The sequence below is a fragment of the Cygnus olor genome, chromosome 13 (assembly GCF_009769625.2).
Source record: "Cygnus olor isolate bCygOlo1 chromosome 13, bCygOlo1.pri.v2, whole genome shotgun sequence".
In the NCBI taxonomy this organism is placed as follows: Eukaryota; Metazoa; Chordata; class Aves; order Anseriformes; family Anatidae; genus Cygnus; species Cygnus olor.
In genome coordinates this window covers 16,059,353-16,084,411 of record NC_049181.1, presented here as the reverse complement: position 1 = coordinate 16,084,411, position 25,059 = coordinate 16,059,353, and the positions used below count along the sequence as shown (strand labels likewise).

Here is a 25,059-nt window from a genome sequence, read left to right as displayed (position 1 = left end):
AGCAGCTGGGCAGGTTCAGGAGCTCTGGCTCAAGCTGCTCGGCCTTGCATGAAGCACGTTTTGGTGACTGGGGGCAGTGACTTGCGGAAAATGGACTCCACAATCAGTAAGATTGTAAAGTAGGTATGTTTATTCAGCTCTGGGCAGCACGGGGCGTAGTCCCGCCAAAGTTGTGCATGCCTGACGTGGCAACTTGCCTTGGTTATATGCAGTAAAGAGTTACATATGCATGAAGTTTCACAATACACCTATACATATTCATAACCTGTCCCCGCTTCGTATTAAAATTAGTTCCAAGGAGTCATTTCCATAAACTCCTCCCATCTACGCTTGCGCAGTGTATTCTGGTGGTGGTCGTCGGGGGTCGTGGGGATGAAGATTGATGACTCTTCTTTGTCACCGCTAGTTGACCTCTTGTCTTTGCACAGACTCAGTTGCTCCTTGGCTCTTGTCCATCTGCAGGACCAGTTTCTACCAGTTTCTTAAGACAGGCTCACTCTCTTATTAGGAGACTGACCTTGGTAAGGGGCCCAAGGCTTCTTGCTTTAGTTAATTTGCACAATGCAATAGTTAGCAAAGACACTAAGTAGCATCCTAGTTTAATGCCGTCAGCGCTCTATCTCCACTTGATAAGATTCTCCTAACTCCCTCTCTCAGCAGGTAGGCTGCTGGCTCGGTGCTCCAGAGTAGCCAGGGGAGAGCTGCGTGCTGGATGTTTACCAAGTGCTGAGTAACGCACAGTGGTGAATCAGCCTGGAGAAGAGGAGGCTCAGGGGCGACCTTATCACTCTCGACAGGTACCTGAAAGGAGGCTGTAGCGAGGTGGGGGTTGGTCTATTCTCCCACGTGCCTGGTGACAGGACGAGGGGGAATGGGCTAAAGTTGCGCCAGGGGAGGTTTAGGTTGGATATTAGGCAGAACTTCTTTACCGAAAGGGTTGTTGGGCATTGGAATGGGCTGCCCAGGGAAGTGGTTGAGTCACCATCCCTGGAGGTCTTTAAAAGACGTTTAGATGTAGAGCTTAGTGATATGGTTTAGTGGAGGTCTTGTTAGTGTTAGGTCAGAGGTTGGACTTGGTGACCTTGGAGGTCTCTTCCAACCTAGATGATTCTGTGAATCACACAGGTTCCCTTTCTTCCCATTAGAATTATCGCAAGCAATAACACCATTGACCCGGAATAAAAATAACTCTAACAAAAGATGTACGTGGAGGTATTAGGGGACTGCCTGTTGAATAACCAAAGCTTAAACACTGCTTCTGCCATTTCCAAAAGGCTTAACTGCAGTGCATTACAGCGAGTGGTGTGCTAAGGCCTCTCCTTTAAGGAAAAAACCAAAAGGTAGTGGTAAAAATGATGCTTAGACGTAGCAGTAGCTCATTTAAAGGGAATTCAAAGTTTATCTCTGCGCTGTGGGGCTGCAGCCCATGGTAAGTGGCGACAGGTAACAGAGAAGGCGGACGAACAAGTTTATTTGAGTGTTTCCTGACGAGCTGGGTGAATAACGGCGCAGAGGCGCGCTCTGAGGCTCCTTCCTGTCACAGCGCCCCGCCACCACAGGGGGGCGCACTGCGCCTCACGCCGCCTCACGCCGCCACCCGTGCGCATGCGCGCTGCCCGAGCCGCGTACGTGCGCTCGTTGGCGCACGCGTGCCGCCCCGCCCCGTAACGCTGGGGAAGGCGCATGCGCACAGAGATGCGCCGGGGCGGTGACGCGACGGCGCTGCGCCGCGCATGCGCGCCGTTTCAGGCCTGGAGAAGGGGAAGGCGCATGGTCAGCGACCCGCGGCGCCGGGGGCGAAGCGCATGCGCGTCGTGACAAGGGGGGAGGTCTGTGCGCATGCGTGCTGCCACATGCCATAGGCAGTAAGCGACGCGCGCTCGCGGCCCCGCGCCGGCACGCTGGCGCATGCGCATTGCGTCGTACGTGCGTGCAGGGGCGGTGCGCATGCGCACGGGCCTTGTCACGGCGCGCTGCCCACACGCGCATTGCATCGCACCAGGGGACGGAAGCGCGCATGCGCACAGCCCCGTGGGCGCACCCCCCCCCCCCCCATGGGCACAGGTCGGGGCATGCGCACTGAGCGGTGCTGGGCCCCGTCAGGGCGGTTGCGGCCGGGGCGTTACCGGGCGCAGTTAGCAAAAGGGGGGCGGTTGGCAACGGCTGAGCTGCGGAGCTCCCCTCCGGCTCACGGAGGCCTTTATCTGCCTTATCGCGGCCGTTTTCCCTCGGCGCCCCCCTTCGGGCTCGTGTCACGGGCTTACAGCGCGGGCATTTCGGCCGTGGGCGCTCCCCTCCCTCGGGGCCCCTCGGAGCCCCCCGGTACCGTCTGGGCGCGCGACCGCCGGAGAAAAAGGAGATGCTTCCCATACCGGGAGTCGAACCCGGGCCGCCTGGGTGAAAACCAGGAATCCTAACCGCTAGACCATATGGGAGGCGCTGTGAGCCCAGCGCTCCGCCCGCCCTAAGCCCTGCGCAACCGGCGCGGCCCTCAGCGCCCCCTGCGGGCCCCCCATACGCACGCGCTGAGGGCTGCCCGCTCCCGACATGGCGCCGCGCGCTTCGCTCCCGCCCCCTCCCTCCCCCCCCCGCCCAGCGTCACGTGGCGGCGGAGGGGGGGGGCGCGCGCTCACGTGACCGGCGGCGGCCGCCGAGCGCTGGGTCCCGTGAGCGCGGCGGGGGGGGGGCGGCGGGGCCGGGCCGGGGGGGGGCGGCGTAAGGCCGGAGTAAGGCCGGAGTAAGGGCGGCGTAAGGCCCGCGTAACGCCGCCGTGCTGTGCCCGCAGGTGGGGGATGCCGAGCGCCGCCATGAAGAAGAAGGTGAGCGGGGGGGGGGGGCTCCGGGGGCTGCGGGGCCCGGCCCCGGGGAGCGGCGGGGCTGGGGCTGGGCGGGCGGGGCCGGGCCCCGTCACCGGGCTGGGCCCCGGGAGCCTTTCCGCGGGGCAGGGTCTGTGCGACGGAGCCGGCAGTGCCGGCCTGCAGAAGGAACGAGTGGGGAACGGCAGAGCGGGCGAGTGGTCGCCTCGCCTTAAGGCCTTTAGGACAGAGCGGGCTTTGGTCAGGTCCCTTTGCCTTCGCCTCAGCTGCGGCAGCCCGTGCAGGGAGAGGCCCGTGCGGGGCTGCGGGCTGCCTGAGCTCTGGGGGGGGGCCGCACGCAGCCGGCTGGAGCCAGCGCAGGGAATCACGCGCAGGTTTCCCTTTCTTCCCCTTGGAATTACTGTTAGCAGTGACGTGATTGGCCCGGAATAAAAGTAACTCTAACGGGAGGTGGCGTAGGGAGGTACTGGGGGACTGCCTGGTTAGTAACGCCCCTCGTACCTGTGGCACCAGGGGCCTGGCTTTTGGGTGCTCCAGCTGTAAGATGTCAGCCCTGAGGGAGCTGCCGAGGGCTTGGTGCTCTGCGGTAGCTAATTCTGTCTTTTTTTTTGTCTTCCCAGGTGCTGCTGATGGGTAAAAGCGGGTCTGGGAAGACCAGCATGAGGTCCATTATCTTTGCAAACTACATCGCCAGGGACACACGGCGCCTGGGTGCCACAAGTAAGGCTTCCCTTGCGCGAATTGGAAACTCCTGGGGCTCAGACGCTGTCTGTTCGAGGGGTGAGGCTGCTCCCTGCCTCTCCTGTCCTGTGCCAGCAGCAGGAGTGTGCTCCCACCTCGCAGCGACCTTCGCTCCGTGGCTCAGATGAGGTCAGGTAGAGGCTGGAGTGAAAGGGGAAGGAGCACTAAGCGCTGCATCCAGTCCTGCCGCTTTATTCCTGGAGTTTTATCCTTCCTTTTTTGGGGGGGGATCAGGGAGCAGCCTTTGTTGCTGCTACACCTGCTATCGCGGGTGTGTTCAGAGCCGCCTCCTCATCCTTTTTGGTGCTGAGGCCTCCCTGTCCTTAGCGTGCTGATCGTGAGCCCGGCGGGAGGCACGGTGATCTTGCTATGCACCCGTGGTTATGGCAGGGGAGGGCACCAGTCTGAATTAGTGCCTTCGGCCTCTTTTTTTTGCCAAAGCCGCTGATGTAAAGAAGCACTAAATCAAAAAGCCCTCTGCAACAGCCTCGAATTGCTGGGATCTAATGCTCTGTGAGGACTTAATGTCTGACTGGCGCGTGCCCCCTTGTTGCTGTAGGTGTGGTCTCTTCATAAAGTTTACATTGTGTTTTTTTAAGGCTCGTTCAAGCCCTCGCAGAATGTGCTGGGGCTAGTGCCGTGCTTAAAATATCGCAGAGATCAGCGGGCGTTGTGACGGGGGAGCCACCTGCCGTGCTTCTCAGCGGAGCAGCGTCCTGGCGGGCGGGCGGGCGGGCTTGGGTTACTCCGGGAGCCGCATTTACCCGCGGCGCCTGCCGCTGCAGGTTTACACGCAGCAGTGCTGTTCAGACGGAGTTTTAATAACCGTGAGCTGAATCGCGAAGAACTGCGGGCTGCCCGAGGAGGTGGCTCCGCTCTGGGTGTGCGGCGCAGTCAGTAATCTCCTCGTTGTCTCTTTGCAGTTGATGTGGAGCACTCCCATGTTAGATTCCTAGGAAACCTGGTGTTAAACCTCTGGGACTGCGGAGGGTAGGTACTTTAATTCCTGCTTTTGGCACTGCTGGGGACCAGCTCTGTGACTAAGGTGGGGGTGGAACGAGAGCAGAGGGCCTTCCGCCCCGAAGGCGCCGGCGTGCTTCTCGTGTATGGCAGGAGTGGAGCAGGCGTTCTGCTCGCCACCGTGAAACTGGTGAGGCAGCTCTGGGAAGAGCGGATCCCACGTCTGAGGGTGTGGGTGGAAGGAGGCTGGCCTCCTGCCTGCAGTCTCTGAGCTACCTCCACATGAAAGGCCTAGGCCCACCCTTTCCTTGCTGGCTGCTTTCTTCTGCTGGCAAAGAGCCCGAGCCCTTCGCCTGGGCTTTCTCTTGCAAATGGTGGCCTTGGAGGCGGTGCCGGTTTTGGAACCGCTTATCACCAGCTTGACCCAAGCGAGGTGTACGCTGAGAGGTGACGCTAAAGATGGATGGTGGCTCTGGGGTTCCTGGAAGCAGCCTTTTAAAGAACGTGCTCCCGCTGGCAGCGCCTCAGCAGAGTTGTCAAACTTTGCTAAGCTTCATCGGGTCTAACGTCCTCGTGCCTTGTCTGAGCCGCTTTCAGAGAAAGTTGATTAAAACAGACTTAAGTCCTGTAACAAGAGGCTGCGCTGGTATTTATACTGCTGTTGTGGCTTTTATATGCAACTCTCAAAAAGCCCGCTCAGGTGCAGCGGCGACGTAGCTTTATTTGCGTGTTACCCTGCCCAAGCCAGCCCTGAGCAGCCTGCTGTGCTGTGCAGGAGGCTGCAGCTTCCTTGGGGCGCTGGGAAGCAGATGCTCCTTGGGAGCACCCCGCCTTGCTCGGGTGGGAATGCTCAGGGAGCCGTGTGCTGTGGGGAATCCAAAAGTAGCTCAAAAATGCAAACCCTCGCATCTCTAGCGGGAGGTGTTTCTCACACGGCGCGTTTCCTGATGGCGCTGAACGAGCCTGGTTGCTCTGACGGGGGTCTCGTGGTTCTGTTGCTCTGCTCCTCCTCAGCCAGGACACGTTTATGGAGAACTACTTCACCAGTCAGCGGGACAACATCTTCCGCAACGTGGAAGTCCTCATCTACGTCTTCGATGTGGAGAGCCGTGAGCTGGAGAAGGACATGCACTACTACCAGTCGTGCTTGGAGGCGATCCTTCAGAACTCCCCCGATGCAAAGATCTTCTGTCTGGTGCACAAGATGGACTTGGTGCAGGAGGATCAGCGGGATTTGGTGAGAAGCTGATAGTTGCCATAGAAATGCTTTCCAAGAGAGCATCTTTTGTCTGTGCGTTGTGTAACGTTGCTATTTTGTACTTCAAATCCAGCCCCATCAGCGCTGGTCCTAGAAGAGTTTCTCAGGTGTCTCTACGAATCATCTGAGCCCCTTCCTCCCTTCCCAAATTGTATGTCAGTGCTGTGTCTTGCATGTATCCAGTGGAGAAGAGACCTGATGATTTTTAGTGACAACTGCTCTAAGCCTTCGCTTTCATAGCTCCGGTTCTAATGCTTTCAGCAAACCTCCGTGGGCAGGGAAGGAAGGTAGACCTGAAAGAAATCCAGCGAGCTTGGAGTTGCCTTTAACCGTTTGGGTGCCTTGGAGGATTGTGGTGATGACAGGGATGGTTGGTTCCTTTTCAGCTCTCGCTTTCGATCCCACATAAGCTGGGTTCTAAAGGCTAACAAAACAAGGGCTGACGCTTTCCCGGTTAACTAGAAAGTGGTTTGTATCAGTCAGTGCTTCTGTTTTCTGTCCCGAGGCGTTCAGCGTGGCTGCTTGCCCAGAGATCACCTCAGTTTAATGCTCCCGTGCTCCAGGAGGCATCCTGCAAAGGCCGTGGGTCAGCCTCTCCGCGAGGTTTGGTGTTTCCTGCTCTCTTCAGAGCTTTCTGAAGGTTGCAGGGAGACTGGAGGGTATTGGATGTTACCAGCCTCAATTTTTCAGCTGTGACTGAAAGCAACCAGCTCCTGATACCAGAGGAAAAATTCTTCGTGGCTTAGGCACCTTTGCCTGACGAGTACACCCCTGGCTGCTCGGCCACTGCCTGGCCTGCAGCAAGTCTGGAGGCCCCTTAGGCTGTTGTAAGAAGTCCCATGAAACTTCCTTCTGGCTCCTGGTGAGCGTCTGCAAAACTAGCTCAAAGAGCTTCTTCGTAGGGTCGATTTGAGGACCTCTTCCTCATTTCCATCTGCCTTCCCTGCAAGCCGAAGGGAGAGTCTAAAAACTTCTTGATGCCGTTCTGCCCTGCGTTGTTCCGGGACTGGTGTACAGCTGCTGGTTTTAGGTAGCTGTGCAGATCCTGCTGAGGCCCTGAAGTGGGGGGTGGGCAGGCGGGAGGGGGCCTCCCTCTGGTTATATTTCCAGCGCATATCACTGCGCAGTCATCGCGGTCTGTTTTAAGGTATCTGCTGTTCCTGCAAACGCTTGACCTGGGCCAAAGCACTCTCCCTGTAAATCTCGCGTAAACCTTCGCCGTCTCAGGCCCCACGTGGTCACTGTTGGCCTGCGCAGCGTTTCCTGAAGACCAGCTCGTTCTGTCATGCTCCTAAAACCAGTAAGCTGGGGTGAAGGCAGTCGCTGTGCAGGGGCACAGTGCTGGCTGCCTTGCTGCCTTTTTGCCACTTCTGTAGGAGCCTGGTGCGAGGCCGTCTTCTCTTTGCCCCCTTCCTTTCTTGTAACCTGAACTTCTGAGGGCAGAATTTGGTGGGAGAAGGCTGTACGTGAAACTCGGAGCTGCCGTGTTAATGCAGTTCCTATTGATGAAACTCTCTAGCGCCTTCCTTCTACCCTGTTCCCAATGACCCAGCTTTTTGCGTGTGGTCGGGGGATGTCAGATTTCAGGTCCTCTCTAAAACTCGCGCACATGAGCTTCCGCTTCTGCTCCACAACACCGCGGTTATCCGAGGTTTGAGCCTCCTACTGCAAGACAGCCGGGGCCTGCTTGTCTCTGCCGCCCCAGCAGAAGGGGTTTCTGGCAGCCTGTCCTAGCCAGCACGCGCTGCTGCTCTTCTTTCCCCAGTGCTGTGCGTTGTTGAGTTGTTGGAAATGTGTGCTGGAAGTGCAAGTCAGTAACCGCACAAAGGGAAAAATATTTACACGCAACTGCTAATCTTTTTTTTTACTTCCCAGATTTTTAAGGAGCGTGAGGAAGACTTGAGGCGCCTTTCCCGTCCCTTGGAATGTGCTTGTTTTAGAACTTCCATCTGGGATGAGACGCTCTACAAGGTTTGTACACCATCCCCTGTGCATCTGACCTTTTTCCCCTCCCCACTTGAAAACAAGCACGAGGACGGTGAGTGGTTAGTTGCTGCTGCTTTGTTACTGACTGCTCTTCAGATCTGCACTGACTGCTGCTCGTGGAGGTTAGCTGTTGTGAATGGCATCAGCATTTTAAATTAAAAAACAAAAGTAAAACTCCTCCACGTGTTGGAGTTGCGGTGTCACTTTAACGCTGCTTAAACGCTTTGCCTAGCCACTTCAGAAAGACCTTCTGCGTCTTTTAGTCATGTGTAGCCAGCAAGGAGCTGTTTCCTGTTTGTTTTTTCCCCACGTTACAGTTAAAGTACTTAGGCATTTACCATCCTGGGAATTTACTTTGCTACTTTGCTTCTAGGAGTGTGTGAGGGCGGCTTTTTGGCGGTGGTGGTTTTGGTTTTCCTTTTTTTTGTTGTTGTTGGTCAGCCCTCATTGCAGTGTCAGAAGTCTTTAAGGTGTGAGAGTGGTAAGTGCTACCTGGGCTACACTGAGAGCAAACGGACGTTATAAGCTGCTAATAAGCAGTGGTGGCAGCACGATGGTTTGCTAGTCGGAAGGTGAGGACCTCTTCCTCTTGGCTTCAGTGGGACGTCAGGTGGCAGACTTCACCATCCTGGCAAATCCATCCAAAAGCGGTTTGAATTCAGTGTAGGATGAGGTCTGGCTGAGGCTGATCCTGTACTGTGTGCCAGATATCACCCTTCGCAGTGCCTGCACCCGGCTCCCTCTAGAAACTGGCCTTCCCCGCAGCATACCCTGTGTTCCTGCAGGCATCCCTAACGGTTAGCAGACTGTGTTGCTCCGTTTGAGCTGCTTAAAAACAGGCAAACCCGTGCTGCTCCAGACACAGCCCTGCTGGAGCTCTGCAGACCTTGTGCCCTTGGGTTTGGCCTGGCTTGGCACTGGGCAGCAGGGTGGTAGGAGGCTCTGGTAAGTACCGAGCGGGTAGGAGACCTCTGGGAATGGTAGGTGGAAACGTCACCAGCTTATCAGGAGGGTGGCTGATGTGTTAATGCAGCCCTTCTTGTCTTTCTTTGTCGACAGGCTTGGTCCAGTATAGTCTATCAGCTGATCCCCAATGTCCAGCAGCTGGAAATGAACCTGAGGAACTTTGCTCAGATCATCGAGGCAGACGAAGTGCTTCTGTTTGAGAGAGCCACTTTCCTGGTGAATACAGCTGTTCTGCCCTTCGTGTTCCTCTGCCCAGCCTAGCGCGGAGTTCCCTGGATGGAAAGTGCTCTTGTGGCAGTTGCCCAGAGAGAGGTGCCAGCACCAGATGGCGGAAGGCTTTGATCCAGGCCTTGTGATACTGAAAGTAGCTGACAGGACTCCATGGCTCATGTGACCTTCCCAAAATTTCCACGTCTAGCAGTTGAGCTGAGGGCTTGATTGGTATTTCCCTCTTCCAAGCTGCGGGAGGGTTTCATATCCCCATTCTGTTGTCAGCCATGGGACTCTTGAGAATTCCTTTCTGCACAGGATGAGAGCCTTCTTTAGCTTGAAAAAAAAAAGTCTTTTCAGTTCCTTCTCGACTGTTTTTTAACTGTTCTTGATTCCTTTTTTGCAAGTGCCTGATGCTCTACAAACCTTAAGTATGGATAGAGGATCACTAGCAGTTGGATTGCTGTGGTAAAACATGTTGGTTAAACCCCCGCTGCTGCTTGTCTTTCCGTACTCTAGGTTGGTTTCTTCAGGCTTTGTACCAGTGCTCTTGCTGACCTGAAGAAACTGATCTCAATTTTGAGTGCTGTCCTTGACAAAGGCCTGACTTTGAAGTGATGGTGTCATTTGCTTTTCTCACTTCAACTGTCAGAATTAGGCACCTGCCATTTCTGGCAAGTTCTGTTTTTAGAACTCGTGTAGATAATAAATAGTTCCACCTTTGTGGTAGGTAACAGTGCTTACGTGCATTCAAAACCTGCATTTTTATTTTTTTTACTGAAAACTACTTCTTTGCTACAAAAATTCTGTACTGATTTTTCAGTGTAATGATGACTTTTAAAGACTTTCTCCTTCTCACTGTTTTCTTACACTTAAACTTCCCCAGGGCCTCCTTTCTCCTGAAGTGAAATCTTATTCTGAAATTGTATTCGCAGCGCAGTAACAGGAAAACCTGGAGAGTTGAGAAAAGAGCATGCATGTAGTGAAGGCTTTGGTATGAATGTGATTCTTGAATATGGTTAAACTTGTATCTGTAGGAATAGTTGGACAGGCTTAAAAGTAGGAAATAAGTACCTTTTTTTAAGGTGCTTGAGGAAGGGGGGAAAGAACTCACAACTTAATTCCTGCAAGCCTGTAGCAGTTGATTTCTTGATTCTTCCGAGCTTAAAGCTCGTAGCGTAATGTTGTTAAAATAATGCTCCTTTTGGTTTTCTGTGGGAACAAAGATAATGCAACTGTTTGGATGTGTGATTCCCCCTTAAGCAGTAAATACCCTTCTCAGCCTGTTGGCGGTTTGGCTGGGGAGTGAAGGTGTGTGGGCTGCCAGCCCTGGGGAAGGGGCTGGGGAGAGGCAGGCGTGGGTCACCGCACGAGGATTCCTGAAAACTTTTGATCTTTCCGGTCTCTGCAGCCAAGCACGAAGGTCTGCACCTTGCTGCTGGATTGCTGCGTGGGAGGGGAGGGAGGGGAGCGGATCTGAGCGCGGGCAGCTTAGCACGGTCTTGGTCTGACTCGGTTAATTGGTGGAGGGAGAACTCCCTGGGAAACCAGCCGCCTTTGTGCCACTGTTCGTAGCCAGGGAGGAACAGCTTGTTTTGGCTCTGCGAGCAGCGCTGCGCATCCCACGTGTTGCAGAGCTGCGCGCTTCTCAGGTTCGGTCCTCGAGAACCTGCAGGATGCCAGGCTTAGCTCAAACGGCCCCAGTATTTGTCAGGTGTCTGGTTGCTCTATACGAGGTGACGTCCTGCCTTTCCCCACCCCGCCTTGCGCTTTGTTGTGCTTTACATCGAGATAAAATGGCACTGAGTTGGGGTATTCAGACCCCGAATGGACAGGAGTGCCTCTTGGGTGTTCACACGTCTGCACTTGTGAAGGGCTCCCCCGACTGCATGAATCCTGCTTGGCCCTGAAGGCGCCACAAGTGTTGTTGCAAATGGTTTTCAAAGGCAAAGGGAATCCCTGTGCTGGTCACCACCCGTTTCTCGTAATTGCTGTTGAGCATGAGAGCGCTGTGCTGAAATAAATGACTAACTCTGCACTTTTTCTGCCTTCCAGGTCATTTCTCACTATCAGTGCAAAGAACAGCGGGATATCCACAGATTTGAGAAAATCAGCAACATTATTAAACAATTCAAACTAAGTTGCAGGTGAGCTGGTTTAGTGGGAAGGATCCCCGAGCAGGTATTTCCGTGTCACACTGGAACAAGGAAGCTTTCCAAATGAACATTAGTCTTATACCTCCTCAGCAGGAGGAGATGCCTCAGCTAAATTGCTTTCTAGAAAGCACGGTCAAAAATGTCTGAGTTTCTTGTTGTCTTTCATAACTTCCTCCTTTGGTGATTGTTGAAAGGGGGTTGTTTTGAAACGACCGTTTTCTTCAAGGCCTTTTTCTCCTGGGCAAGGTAGGGAAGTGCCAGGACCGGGCTGATGAGCTGGAGGCAGTTAGCAGTGCTGTGTAAATTCAGGTGAAGAAGGGCTTTGCTTCAGGCTGCGTACCAGCGTCCTGGTCTGGGAGGAAGGGGCTTGCAAGCACTTACTTATCAGTGTTTTGAACTGAAAAATAGAAAGCTTACTTCAGAGTACCTTGTCTTTTGAACCACCCTCAGGTTCCACAGTCTGTCAGCAACATCTGGAAGCGTTCAGAGCCCGAACAGGACGGAGAAGCAGCAGCGTGCTTTGCAGAGCTGCCTCTAGATACTTCAGCTTTGTGCTTGCTTACAGAGGGTGTAAAACTGTCCTGGGGAATGACAGCTGTTAATCCGTGGGACAAGTGATGCTGGGCACAGCGTCCTCAAAGGGGCGGCGGAGCTGTGTATCTCGAGTTATAGACCGTCATCAGTCAATACTTAAATGGCTTTATGCTGCCCTTGGTGGATGAATTAAGCCTAAAGCTAGAGGGTTTCTTCTTAAAAATAAATTGTAGCCTCACCTGGTGGCCAAGTCCCGGTTTGGCAAGCAGTGCTTCTTTGTTTCCAGCACTGAACAGGGACGTTGGGGATGGGGTGGGAAACTTGTGAGCATTGTTACAGTAACATTACATTTCTTTTTCTCTTTTTTTTTCCCCTTTGTAGTAAGCTGGCGGCTTCTTTCCAGAGCATGGAAGTCAGGAACTCTAACTTTGCTGCTTTTATTGACATCTTCACATCAAACACATACGTGATGGTGGTTATGTCAGACCCTTCGATACGTAAGTTGAAGCAAAGACGAGCCTGTGGGTGGCCGTTGGTTTTCACGGGGACAAACAGCTGGGTGAGCGTAGCTTAGAATGCATTCCTGCTGGAACATGGCAAACAGCAGACAAAGCAATAAAAAGGATTGTATTAAAAGGTCCGGAGGGCTCTGCTGTCCTGCTGGCTTGCCCTGTCTGAGCAAAGAGGGGGAAAGGTAAGGTGGTTCAGCAGTGGCTTACCTCGCAGGAGGAGCGGAGCGTGCCGTGACCGCTGAGCTGTTTGTTGCTCTCCAGCGGAGGACTGTAGCAACGGTGGGGAACCGCTGTAGCAGATGTGACCTGATTTAATAGGTCGTGTCTAATAACCTATTTTGGGCTGCGCTGATTTGGCAGCCACGGTGATTTTTTGGAAAGGAAACAGAGATGGTTTATGCATGGGTTCTTGCTCTTCTTGCCTGAACCGTCTTGGTGGGCAAGGGCTCTAATTATAGTAGCATCTATTTATCTTAACGACTTGCGGCCAGCAGTGCCAGAGGCACGGCCTGAATATTTAACTGTTTTTATATTCACGATTGAAGCTGCTTCTGTTAAAATGTGAGGTGCTTAAGGCACGCTGACCTGGGCAGCTGTGTGGCCGACAGTTGTTAATCTTGTCCTCCTCTTTTTGAAGGGTTTACTGGATTAGGGAAAACCTGTGCAAACCCTGCGGCCGTGGGTGAACTATTGAGCTGTGATATTACTGTGCTTGAGCAGCAAATGAGAAGCTGAAGTGACTTCTGTAACTATCGCTGTGAACAAGCTGCGTGACCGTAGCTTGTCCTGACTCTTCTTCTCTGTCTCCCTGATATCAGCGAGCAACCCGCGCCTCCCAGCACCACGTGTCCTACAGCTGGGAGCAGTAGGCTTGACACGGGGGCTTGCGCTTGCTGATCAGGATGTTGGTACCCTCTGAGCATTAGGGAAGAGCGCCGGCTTCACGCTGAGTCACTTCTCCAAATTTAAGTGAAATCTAGCGCTAGTCGGTGCAAGTAAAAGCTGCAGGACGCTTCTGCCCTCTGCTGAGCAGAGGGCTTTACTCCTTCTTTTGTCCTGCAGTCATGGTGCAGAGTTTAGCATGGCAACACGAACCCAAACCACCCAGGGTTCTGATTTGGTCCTGCTGATAGGAACTCGGATAACCGCTGTCCTCAGGCAGCTTTCAGGCAGCGCTTCTGAGGACTTGGTTTCCCATCCCTTCTAACTTTTATTCTCCCTTCTCTGTCCTAGCTTCCGCAGCTACGCTGATCAACATCCGCAACGCCAGAAAACACTTCGAGAAGCTGGAGCGAGTGGATGGACCAAAGCACAGCCTGCTCATGCGCTGAACACTGGCCGACGCACGTGGTCTCTGGGGGGAGAAAAAGTGAATTGGAACTACTTTTTTAGGAGAATCTAACAATGTGGATGTCTTTGTGGGCTTTGAAATGAGTGTGCTGCTTACCACCGCAATCTTCTTTATTGTTTCTCCTTTTAACGTTGGACACTAGTCACTCGGATGATGTCTGGATACACTGCGGACCTTCAAAAGAGACTTCCTGGCGTGTGTGGGGTTGGGAAGGAGTAAGGACAGGTGATGTGCACGTGGTCTCATGCTCCTGGTTGTCATAGTGGCACATGGCAGAGCCTTTTTGGATGTTCTGCTCCCAGGTGATCGTATAAATCACAGGGATGGAGTATTTACTATTTTATTGGTAGGTTGCTAGAATACATTTATAAATTTCTCCTTGTCTTCAGTCATGAAAATAAATTTTTTGCTACCGGGGATTTCAGATCCTAGAGCTTTGGACAAAGTGGGCTTTCTTTCTTCTGAAACCTAGGGCAGCTTTGGCAAGCAGACGCGCCCTCGCTGCCTTTCCCCTTCCCCAGTCTCTGGGGAGTGTCAGCTGAAGGTCACTCCAGAGTTTCCACTTGAGATTTTTTTTTTCCATGTCAAGGCAAAATTCACCTAACGGGTGAAGCGGTGGGGATGACATTGGCCTCTCGACACTTCCCAAGGTGATGGAAAGGTGGCAGTGAATAGGAGCCAAGGGCAGCGAGATAGTCCTGGCGTGCCTGGCCTCCTTGCCGGGGCTGACGTGGGCACGTAGGAATTGCGGAACGTGGTTGCTGTGGGTTGTGTGTGCATGAGCTGTATTAGCTGTGTTCGTGACGGGCCAGTTGGACGGCGTTCGGCACCGGTGTGGCTGTAGTACCGTCTATTTCTTAATGAGTTTTTGTGCGCGGTTCCATTAAACACAGGAAGAACAGGAGCACTGAGTTAGGGGAATCTCTGACTTGCTGGGTGGGAGCTGATGCCTGTCAGCATCTCTTCTTTTTTTTTCTCGCTGCATCAAATTACTGTATAAAAAAGGTGTGGCAACTCCGAGCCTAGCTCTCCATTTTGTGTTCTCAAAATCACGCTTTTCCCCTGTATCCCTGGCCCACACACTCGGAAAAAATCTGAAAGGGTGAGTCTGTTATGTGAGAACAGAGCTAAAGGGCATATCTCAGCTGGGGAGCTGAGGCTGGGCTGCGCACGAGATCTTCCATCGGTTCTAAATCGTTGCAGTATTAAACACCCGTGTCTTGCACCGCCTACTCAGCAGATGTATTTGTGATCTGTAGGGCTGGGTGTATTTCCAACGAGAATCATCAAGTCAGCGTCCCCGTGGGAGAGGAACTTAGATGCCGATTAAAAATTCAGCCGCCTGACTTTCCGGGGAGCTTGTGAATGGGTTGGGGATGCAGCGGAGGGTTTCCCTTTGTCCTCGGTGCTCGCAGGTGTGCGCGCGGTGCCCGTGCTGCAGTGGGGACACCGAACCTTGCCCGTGGCGCGGTCGCTTTTTGCCTGGCGGGCTGGAGCGAGCCGGGACGCAGCCACAGCTCTGTCCTGCGGGCGCTCCCCGAGCGCTTCGACGAGGTCAGCCCCTGCTCTCGCTCCGCTCGGAGGAACTTCGTGGCTTCCTGCGCCCGAGCCCTGCCCCGCAGAGCAAGAGGATGTGTTGCTGCCCCTCCGTACGTTGTTGGAGCCCCCGGAAGGTCGACTTCGGATGCCTCCGAGCGGCAACCGGGGAGGTACCTTCAAGACTTGGGGAGAGCAGAAGATGGCTTACGGCCGTGGTTCCAGCGTGGATCTGAACGCCTTCTGTTGAGGGCACTGCTTCATAGCAGGCAGCTGCTCCTGCAAGAGCTGGGGGACGGGACGGTGGGAAACGCTGCCTCATTTCCATGGTTACAGAACCAAGGGGGGGTTATCTCGTGTTCTGTACGGGAGAGCAGCCTGGGAGGCGCCGCCGGCTTTCCTCGGAGGACGGGCTGTTGGCATGTGGAAGTGGGATGCGTTAAGGGGGGAAGTGTGTGGGGTGGGGGGGAGGCAGGTAATAAACGGGTGTGAAGGGAGCTGATCTAAAACAGATGGAGCCAAACCCACTCGCAGGTACCCCGGCTGGCTGAAGCCTCTCCAGGGCCGCTGATACAACAGGAGCTGAAGTGCTTCTGACGCAAACCCGTTTTCTTCAGGCGTGTGTATTTGGGGGAGCTTTGGAGACCAACGTTTTCCTTCTGCTCCCTGGCAGAAGTGCTGCTCTGTGCGAGCTGTCAGACACCCGCGGCGTCGATGAAAATAAGATGACGGTTTGATTTCGAGGTGGCTGACTTACCTTTCGACGGTACCACGTTGTATTTTGTTTGGCTCTCTCCCAAAAGCCAAACCTGGAGGAATTTTTCCGAGCCTGGGGTCGGTCGCTGCCAGCAGAGGTCAGTGCAGCTGTGCTGCTGGGGGTCCTGCCAGAGTCCCCCGGCGGTGTGTCAGAGCAGCGAGGTTGGGTGGATCGCCCTCCTCCTGCATTCCACCAGGCGCTCCCAGTTAGCAGCAGGAAGCCCCTCCTGAATTTGGCAGCTCTGGAGGCCTTTGCTATCAAAACACCCCAAACGCTGATGCCTGCTCCAGCTCTCGCTCTCAGGCATCCTACACCCAGAGCTGGCCCTAGAGAGCCGGATCTGTGGGCTTTTAGAGCTCTGCCACCCAGGCTTGACCCTGGCACTGGCAGAAGCGTCACACCAGCAGGGACTAAGACGCGATGAATTCCCAGCCCGGTTTGTCTGGGAGCCTCCCAGGTCAGGGGGGCCCGGTGCGAGCGCGGCCGCCCCTCCGACTGTGCCTCCTGCCGGCACGCACCTCGCGCCGGGGCTCTCTGCTCCTCGTGGGTTTTCTAACCATTTCCTTCCTGCCACCTGAGGTGAACTGAGCAGAGATGGGGAGAAAAAAAAAAAAAAAGAAAGAACACGCTTTTTTGTTTAAGTGAGTCTTTGCACGGGGGTGAAAGGAGTTGGTCCCTGCCCTGCTGTGAGGGGTCCTGGGGAGCTGTTGGTGACCTGGCGAGGAAGGGGACCAGGCCCCCGGCTCCTCGGGCTGTTCTCGGGGTCTCCCCGGGCAGGAACGCCTCACCTCCTCCTGGCGTCGTGCTGCTGCCGTCAGGGCCGGGCGAAGCCCCGGGAGCTGAGGTGGGGCCTGCAGGGCGGGGTGGGGACCCTGCTGGGGGCCCCGGGCGCGGAGGGCTGTGGTGCCCCCGCTCCCCTAGGGCTGGGTGCGGGCTCCGGGCCCTCAGGGGACGGGCCGGGCCCCTCAGGGCGGCTCCAGGCCCCCCCCAGTCCCCATTCCCCCATTTTTCACCCCAAACCCCACCGCCCCCCCCCACCTCTCCCCAGCCCACCCCCGGGAGCCCCCCCCAGATTTCGGGGGGCAGCGCACCATTACGCCCCCCCCACCCCCCCCCAAATTTCACCACCCCCCTTATTTCCCCCCCCTCCAATTTGGGCCCCCCCGCACCCGTTCCCACGGCAACGGCCGGGCGCTGGGGGGCGCCGCCCATTGGCTGGTGCCGGCGATGACGTCACTTTTGGGGGCGCCCCCCCTTCCCCCCCCGCTCCCTGTGAGGGGCCCGTGGCGGCCCCGCCCCTCCCCGCCCGTGGGCGCGGCGCGGCCCGGCCCGGCCCCGCCCGGCCCGGCACGGCCCCACCCGGCCCGCCCCGCCCCGCCCCGCCCCGCCCGGCGCCGCCCGGGGCCCGGGGCAGCGGCGGCGGCGATGCGCTCCGAGGAGGCGCACGGCAAAGTGAGTGCGGCCGGGCCGGGCCGGGCCGGGGGGAGCGGGGCGAGGCCGCCTCCATCTTGCGCGGCCTCTTAAAGGGGCCGCGGGGTTGGGGGGGGGGGCGGGGGGGCCCGGCCCGGCCCGGTTGGGCCCCGCAGGTGCCGCCCCGCCCCGCACGGGGCCTCCCGGGGCCTTCCCGGGGCGGCGGCCGGGGGCGGGACGGGCGTGCGGCGGGGGCCATTTTGTGAGGGGGGGGCGCGGGGGGCGAGGTCCCCCCGGGGGCGGCTCCCGTCCTGTGCGCCCCCCCCCCCCCCACACACCCCGGGGTGGCTGCGGCGGCGCCTTTAAGCGCGGCCCCGCTTCCGGGGAGCGCGCGCCGGGAAGGTCACGGCAGGAGGGGGGGGGGCGGGGGGGGGCGAGGCGCGACGTCGCCGCGCGCGCCCCCTCCCCCCCCCGCCCCGCCCCGCCCTTTGGTCTTAAAGGGCCCGGCCCCTTTAAGGCGCGGGGGAGGGGGAGGGGGGCGGGGCGGGCGGGGCGCGGCCCGACCACGCCCCTCGCAGGCCACGCCCCCTCGCAGGCCCCGCCCACATTCGGAGGCCCCGCCCCCGGGCACAAAGGCGGGGGGGGGGCGGTGGCAGTTGGTGGCGCCCGGAGCAGGTGCGGGGCGGGGCAGGAGAAGGGGGGGGGGGGTGTGTGTGTGCAATTAATGACCCCGTTGATTAATTAATTAATTAATTAGCGCTACCTCCAGGGCGCGGGGCAGGGGAAGGCGCCCCCCAAGATGAGCTCGTCCTCGCTGCTGGCCGAGCCCCCCCTGGAGCCCCCGGTGCTGCTGGCCGACATCAAGACGGAGCCGCCCGAGGAGCTGCTGGCCACCGACTGCGGGCAGCCGCAGGCCGAGCCCGTCGACCTCTCCCTCAACAAGGCCAAGGCCCCGCCGCCGCCGCCGCCCGCCGCGCAGCCCCCGGTGCCGCCGCCCCCGCCGCCCCCCGTGCACTCGTCGCCCCTGCTGGTGGCGCCCCCCGTCCCCGCCGCGCCCACCGTCTCCATCGCCTCCCCGGCGCTGGGCTCGGCCGCCTCGGCCATCCCGGCCGTGCTGTCTCCCGGCTCCATCCTGGCGTCGTCGCAGGGCAGCGGCGGGCAGCAGATCCTGCACGTCATCCACACCATCCCCTCGGTCAACCTGCCCAGCAAGATGGGCAACCTGCAGACCATCCCCGTGGTGGTGCAGTCCCTGCCCGTCGTCTACACCACCATGCCGGCCGACGGCGTCACCGCCATCACCGTGCCGCTCATCGGGGGCGACGGCAAGAACACCGGCTCCGGTAAGGGGCTCCCCACGCCACAGGGACACCCCCTGCTTTACGCACGAGGCCCCAACGACGTGGCGTGGGGTGGCACCCCCAAAAAGCGGCCCTCGAGTCCCCCAGGGCGTGGCATGGGACAGCGGTGTCCCCGTGCCGGTGGCCTCGTGCCTGTCCCGGGCGGGTGACATGGAGCGGTGCCACCCTGCTGCTGTCCACCCGCAGTGGCTCCAGTTTCAGTGTCCCCCCCCCTCCAAACATCCCCTGTCCCTGCTGTGTCCCCGTCCCCAGCCTCCTTATGGGGCGGGTGGCCTGGGTTCCCCCCCCCCCCCCAAATGTCCCCATTGCTGTGTCCCCATCCCCAGCCTCCTTATGGGGTGGGTGGCCTGGGTTCCTCCCCCCCCCCCAAATGTCCCCATCCTCCTTACGAAGGGGCTTATATCTCACTTATGTCCCCTCCTTTGGGCGGAGAGCAGCGTCCCCAAGCTGTCCCCCCGTACCCACACGGGTACCTCCCTGTCCCCGCCCGTCCCCAAACTGCCATTAATTTTTTAGGGGGGGTCATGACACCACCTGTCGGTGCGCTGGAGGCGGCGGGCGGGTTTTCGGGCTGTTAGCTCTCCACGTGCCCTGCGCTCCCAGCCTGACCCCATCCCTCCTTGTTCCTCAATAGCTTTTCTTTCCCGCCCCCCCCCAGTGAAAATCGACCCGGGCGCCATGTTCCCCATGGACATGCCGAGCGACAGCGAGGACAGCGCCTCGGAGAGCGGTCCCGCGCCCTTCCAGGACCTGCAGCGCGAGTGAGTGCGGCCCCGGGACGCGGCCCCGGGAGGAGGGGGGTGGTGGGGTACCGGTGGGGCGCACGGCGCGGCCATCCCTGTCCCTGTCCCCCCCCCCTAGGCCTGCCACCCCGCGCCTGCCCCGCGCCGAGTCCCCCGACCTGAAGAAGCGGCGGATCCACCAGTGCGACTTCGAGGGCTGCAACAAGGTGTACACCAAGAGCTCCCACCTCAAAGCCCACCGGCGGATACACACGGGTAACGGGGCCGCGGCGGAGAGGGGAACGGGGTGGCGGGGTGACAGGGGGACGGCATAGTGCGGTGGCGGGGTGACAGGGTCGTGGGATGACGGGGTGACTGGGTAGTGGGGCAAAAAGGTAGTGGGGTGATGGGGTGAGAGGGCGATGGGGCAACAGGGCGATGGGGTGACAGGGTCGTGGGGCTGTGGGGTGACGGGGCAGTGGGGCGACAGGTTAGCGGGGTGACGGGGTTGTGGGGTGACAGGGTGACAGTGCAGTGGGGTGACAAGCTAATAGGGCAGCAGGGTGGCAGGCAGCGGGGTGACGGGGCCGTCCCGGCCGGGCCCGGAGCGGTTTCCCAGCCCGGGGCAGTCCCTGGGGGCTGCGGGCGCTGCCCAGCCCCGTGCCCTGCCCTGGGGGCCCGCGGGTCCCTCTGGGCGCGCCGGGGGGCGGGGCCCCGAGCGGGGGGCGGGGCCTCGGGACGGGAGCGGGGCCTCCAGGTGCTGCCGGCCACGCCCCCAGCGCCGGGGTGGGAGGGGCCCGGCGGCGTTGGGCACGGCGCGGCCGCTCCGGGCGTGGTGCCGTAATGCGCCTAATATGCGCGCCCCGCGCTGTAGGGCTGGTACCGTAATGCGCCTAATATGCGCGCAACCCCCCCCCCCCCCCCCCCCAGTTTAGGGCTGGTACCGTAGCGCACCCAGCGCACGGCCACACGAGGGCAGCCTCGCCCCGGCCGTGCCGTGGCCGCGCACCCCGCACGCAGCCGCCCCGGAGCTCCTCCGTGTGGGGGCGGCACCGGCCTGCGGCTGGCAGATAGCGGGGTAACGCCCATGGGGGGTACGGCGGCTGGAGGGCGGTACCAGTGCGCCTGACACACGTAGGTCCCGGCACTTCAGGGCCGGTGCCGTAACGCAGCTAACTCACGCCCGTACACCCCTTTAGAGCAGTTGCCGAATTGCACCTAACGCACCCCCCCAGCACGGCGCCAGCACTTTGGGGCCGTTACCGTATGTCACCCAGTGCGCCTCCGCAAGCACTTTGGGGGCACTACCGTATTGCACCTAGTAGAGAGCGCACCGCTACTTTAGCTGCCGGCGTGGGGGTGCCGGCGCGGGGGTGCCGTGCTGCCTGACCCCCCGCTCCCCCCCACAGGCGAGAAGCCCTACAAGTGCACCTGGGAGGGCTGCACCTGGAAGTTCGCCCGCTCCGACGAGCTGACCCGGCACTTCCGCAAGCACACGGGCATCAAGCCCTTCCGCTGCTCGGACTGCGACCGCAGCTTCTCCCGCTCCGACCACCTGGCCCTGCACCGCCGGCGGCACATCATGATGTGAGGAGCGCGGCGACCGGAGGCACGGCGGCCTCGCACCCCGGGGACTGCAGGGAGCGAGCCCCAGCACCAGCGTGGGACGGCCTCCGGAGCATCCTCCTCTTCCTCTGGGCCTCTCCTCCCCGCCGGCAGCACCTGGAGGCTCCTCCTGGGCTCCTCTCGGCTCTCAGCAGCCTCCTGCCCATCCCTCTGCGCTCGCCTTCCCCGTGGGCAGCGGCGTGGGGACGTGGTGAGGACCGAGGCGGGGAGGCCTCCGTGCCTCCGCTCTGCCTCCTTCCACGTGGGAAAGCCGCCGAGCCTCCTTCCCCGCCTCGCCCAGAGCCCCCCCCTGTGTGTTGCCTCTTCCCGCGCCCCCCCTTGGCTCACGCCGGGCTCCCCAGGACTTGCTGGGGGCCGGGAAGAAAAGAAAAAGCAAGCGGGGGGGTACAAAAGGCAAAAAAAAAAAAAGGAGAAAAAAAAAAAAGCCCCATCCCACAACTGAGACCGCCACCGCTGAAAAAAGGGAAACTTTGCGGAACGTGGAACTGTGATTTTTGGAGTTCTAAGGGGGGTGGGAGGGGGTGGGGTGCCGGCTCGCAGTTTTTGGAGACTATGGGACAGTCCAACCGTTTCTAACTTAAAAAGGCATCAGCCTCCCTACGGACCGTGGCCACGCGCTTTTCTTTGTAATGGTAATGGGGATTTTTGTGGGGTCGCCCTCGCTCTGGTGCTGGGAGGGCGGCAGGATTTGGGGTGGTGGGGAGGGGAAGGGTGATGGGGGCTGTGACCCCCCCCCGGGGCCAGTTGGAGCCAGGGAGCTTCCCAGAAAGCTGCCTTAGAGGTTGGGGAGGGGGGGCAGAGCCCCAAGGCCCCCAGAAAGGGCCCTCTTGGGGGCTTTTCCTCTGTGTGCGTGTGTGTGCATGTCCCCATCCTGCCCCCTGCCCATGCTCACCAGCTGGTCCAGCTCCTTCGGGCGGGGGGGAGCCCCCACATCCTTCCCTGCCTTGGCCTCGAGAAGACCCCCACACCCCCAAAGGGGAGGCTGTGACAACCCTGGGGGGGCCAGCACTACTGATGTCCCGTCCGGGGTCTGTCCTGCGAATCTGCTGTTTTCCAAGACCAGGATGGGGTTTGGGGTGGGGGCTTTTTCTTTTTTTTTTTTTTTCATTTTTTTCCCCTTTGTTTGTTTCAAAACCGTGAGATTTTAAACTCTTGAGCTGTGATATTTGTACAAAACCGTTTGATGTTTTTCTACAGGGGAATAACATTGGAAGCGGAGGAGCTTGGTGGTGTGTGTCTGCGCCGCGGGAGGGGCTGAGCTGGGTGAAACGACGTTTCTGGGCTTCACCATCTCCTCTCCCAGACCCCTGAGGTCCTCTTCTGAGGTTTTATTGAAAAGCAAAAAAAAAAAAATCAAAATGGCGGGGGGGGGAAACGGAGTTGTACCTGCAGTTGTACCTGAGAGGAGGCCCCCACTGAGCTCACCCCTTTCGCCCACCTTCTCTTGGAGTTGGGCCCGGCACCCCCAGCCCCTGAGCGGGGCACGGCCGTATCCATGCTGGCAGAGGGATTTCCCCCATGGTGGAAGCTTGGGCAGGCAGTGGGAAGGAGCTCCTGGGAGGAAGGCCATGGACATCGCTCCCATCTGCAGGCTGCTGTGGTTGAGGAAGGTGCTCAGGCCCTGCTGGGCTCCTGCCTCCTCCCTTAATATCCTCTCATGAGGCTCCACTGCTTCCCAGCCTTGCAGAGCCCTGGTGGTGCTAATTAGCCTTAATTGCACTGAACAGCCTCACATGGGGCCTCCACACACACCCCCGTGGGCCCAGGAACCCACCCACGTTTGGCCTGGGGCCACCACCCGCTCCCTGAGCTGTGCTGTGGTGTCCCGGCCCCATAGTGGCCCCATAGTGGCCATGGACCCTGCCCCATGGGCTGGCTTCAGGCCTGCCTCGGCCCCATGAACTCGCCCAGTGACCACCCAGGAGCTGCTGGTGGGGTTCTTGCTCCTGGGTCCCTGGGGAGGCTGCCGGGACCCCACTGTGCCTATGCAGGGGGATGTGCAACTCGTGGCCTCCACAGCGAGGCTCCAGGCAGCGCTTACCCAAGCTTATTGACCCCACAGGCCTCCACCATCTGTTCTGGAGACCGCGGATCTGCATCTCGGCCCTGCGGCACCCACAAGTGACTTCCCCATGCGCATGGGAGCCCCCAATACCTCCTTGAAGCCCAGCCAGTGCCCACCAGAAGCCCCCTTTGCGTGGTGTGCTCAGGCCGAGAGCAAGGTGAACCCCAGGGAGGTCCATGTTCTTTGGGGCGAGTGGAGCCCGGCCCCGACCCAGCCTGGCCTCAAGACACATCCTTGTGTCTTCTGCTCCCTCCTCAGGACATGTATCCCAGCTTGCGCTCATCACCGGTCCCACAGCCCTCCCAGCGCCGTGCTAACACGACCACGGGACCCAGCGCCCCAGGAGGATGGTCCAACCTGCCTGCACCTCAAATGGAGGCTGGGCAGGAGCACGACCCCCTTTGGGTGGCCTGGGCAGCTCTGGCTGTTGGCTTTCTGGTGGGAATCGGGCGTCGATCGCTCTTCCAGGCGGGGAGGACGGATGATTAATGAGCCCCCCCCGTCCTCCTCCTTGCTGTGGGGTTCGCCCCAGTTCCTCGGCCTGGGTTCCCAGGGGGCCTCTCCGGCCCCGCGCTCACCAGACTGGTTTAGCAGGGGCTGGGCAGGAGGGGCGGCTGCTGCGCTTTGAAGGGCTCCCGAGAAGGGTCTGATGGCCGCCAGCCTCCCAGCAGGGAAAAGGAAGAGGCAGAAGAGGTGGTTTTGGGTTTCGGCGGGGGAGCGGGCTGCCCCGGCAGCTCTGCAGGGCTTTGTCTGCTGGTGGTGGTAAAAGGGATCCCTGGGGGTCATGTCCCCCCTGCTGCACCCGAGGGGAGGAAAACTGGGGCCGTGCAGTGAGAGGCGGGTGCTCCCAGGACAGGGCAGCACCCTGTGGGGGTGTCCGGCACTGGAGGGGGGACCCCAACTTCGGTTCTCGATCTGAGCTTTTCCTGCCCCTCGCTCTGGTCTGACTCAGGGATGCTCAGCACGGGTTTGGGTACAGCGGGCGCTGGCATCGCCCGGTTTCAGGCACCTGTGGGTGCACCCAGAAGCCCCCTGTGGCCGGGGGAGCAGGGACAGGAGCCCCCCGTACCCGACCGGGGGACGGGGCCGCCCTCCCCCCCGGGCCTTAGGGCAGGAGCAGCCCCAGGCCCCCTGCACAGCGTCCTGGGGATGGGCCCGCAGGAGGGATGCCTTTTTGGTTTCTGGTCAGGAAAAAAAGGCGATTTTTATTCCCACGGTGCTCTGGCTTTCCATACTCTTTTTTTTTTTTTTCTTTTGCCCCTCTTTAGAAAGTTAAAAAACAAAATAAATCCAAAACTACAAAACACCAGGCTTAATCAAAAAAAAAGAAAAAGTATAATTTGAAAAAAGCCAGGCATGCATATATGCAAAAACAAACACACAAACAAAACAACAACAACAACAAAGAAAAAAATAAAACAAGCAAAAACCACCAGGCATAATAGCAAAAGAAAAAAATCTCCAACAACAACAAGAAACAACCAACAACCCAAACCTCAGGCATAATTGAAAAAAAAAAGAAAAGAAAAGCAAACACACAGGCATAACTGTAAAAGGAAAAAAAAAGAAAGAGCGTAATTGCACAAAACCCCGGCCATAATTGCCTCGCGTGTCCATCAGAGCCGAGCAGGAAAGCCCGGCGCCCTCACACCTGCCCTTCCAAACTTTTTCCCCTAATTTTCCCCCAGTTTCCCCCAAACCCCAGGCTCCCCCCCCGCTCGGGGTGGCGGCCCCGTCCCCTCGCTGCCCCCATCCCCGGGGCTCCCCGCTCCGGGCCGGGCCGGGCCGGGCCGGGCCGGGCCGGGCCCCGGGGCCGCTTTTATCCGCCCGTGTCCCGGCGGGGCCGGCGGTCCTGGTCCTCCTCCTCCTCCTCCTCCTCCTCCTCCTCTTCCTCCTCCTCCTCCTCCTCCTTCTCCTCCTCCTCCACCGCCCAGGTAAAGCCGTCCCCTGCCGGCACCTGGCTCCGCAGCCGCCCCGGGGCCGCGCCGCGTCCTCCTCCTCCTCCTTCCCCTCCCCTTCCTTTTCTCAACTTTTATACCCCCCCCGTTTTTTTTTTTTTTTTTTTTGCTTTGGCATTATTTCCCCCTTTTCA

General features: G+C 58.8%; 2 protein-coding genes and 1 non-coding gene across 8 annotated transcripts; 2 read left to right on the top strand and 1 right to left on the bottom strand.

The window, feature by feature from the left end:
- Positions 1–2,363: 2,363 nt before the first annotated feature.
- Positions 2,364–2,435, bottom strand: TRNAE-UUC. Its single transcript has one exon. It is a non-coding gene; the product is annotated as a tRNA-Glu (tRNA).
- A 186-nt stretch (positions 2,436–2,621) lies between these two features.
- LOC121077313 (ras-related GTP-binding protein A) lies at positions 2,622–13,921 on the top strand. 3 transcript variants are annotated; one of them, XM_040572470.1, is made up of 10 exons: positions 2,622–2,666; positions 2,786–2,819; positions 3,437–3,536; positions 4,481–4,547; positions 5,532–5,754; positions 7,651–7,746; positions 8,821–8,943; positions 10,993–11,084; positions 12,009–12,124; positions 13,373–13,921. In XM_040572470.1, exons 2-10 carry the CDS (start codon positions 2,793–2,795, stop codon positions 13,468–13,470), a joined length of 942 nt encoding a protein of 313 aa, XP_040428404.1. In that variant the 5' UTR covers positions 2,622–2,666; positions 2,786–2,792; the 3' UTR covers positions 13,471–13,921. The 3 variants fall into 3 exon arrangements, with proteins under 3 accessions (XP_040428404.1, XP_040428403.1, XP_040428405.1); XM_040572469.1 differs by lacking the exon at positions 2,622–2,666 and adding an exon at positions 2,668–2,685 and having other exon boundaries at positions 2,723–2,819; XM_040572471.1 differs by lacking the exon at positions 2,622–2,666 and having other exon boundaries at positions 2,683–2,819.
- Positions 13,922–17,154: 3,233 nt separating this feature from the next.
- Positions 17,155–21,504, top strand: LOC121077379 (Krueppel-like factor 8). Of its 4 annotated transcripts, none has more exons than XM_040572609.1 (5): positions 17,155–17,235; positions 17,963–18,536; positions 19,213–19,315; positions 19,416–19,552; positions 20,686–21,504. In XM_040572609.1, the coding sequence occupies exons 1-5, from the start codon at positions 17,209–17,211 to the stop codon at positions 20,865–20,867; spliced, it is 1,023 nt and encodes a 340-aa protein (XP_040428543.1). In that variant the 5' UTR covers positions 17,155–17,208; the 3' UTR covers positions 20,868–21,504. The 4 variants fall into 4 exon arrangements, with proteins under 4 accessions (XP_040428543.1, XP_040428541.1, XP_040428542.1 ...); XM_040572607.1 differs by having other exon boundaries at positions 19,189–19,315; XM_040572608.1 differs by having other exon boundaries at positions 17,157–17,235; positions 17,951–18,536.
- Positions 21,505–25,059: the final 3,555 nt, after the last annotated feature.

Excerpts from the sequence above, each read along its gene's own strand:
- LOC121077313 (XM_040572470.1), top strand. The coding sequence starts at position 2,793 with ATGCCGAGCGCCGCCATGAAGAAGAAG. Across the intron at positions 4,548-5,531 it reads AACCTCTGGGACTGCGGAGG|CCAGGACACGTTTATGGAGA; the intron begins GTAGGTACTTTA and ends GCTCCTCCTCAG. Across the intron at positions 5,755-7,650 it reads AGGAGGATCAGCGGGATTTG|ATTTTTAAGGAGCGTGAGGA; the intron begins GTGAGAAGCTGA and ends TTTACTTCCCAG.
- LOC121077379 (XM_040572606.1), top strand. The coding sequence starts at position 17,209 with ATGCGCTCCGAGGAGGCGCACGGCAAA. Across the intron at positions 18,537-19,188 it reads CGGCAAGAACACCGGCTCCG|CTTTTCTTTCCCGCCCCCCC; the intron begins GTAAGGGGCTCC and ends GTTCCTCAATAG. Across the intron at positions 19,553-20,685 it reads CCACCGGCGGATACACACGG|GCGAGAAGCCCTACAAGTGC; the intron begins GTAACGGGGCCG and ends TCCCCCCCACAG.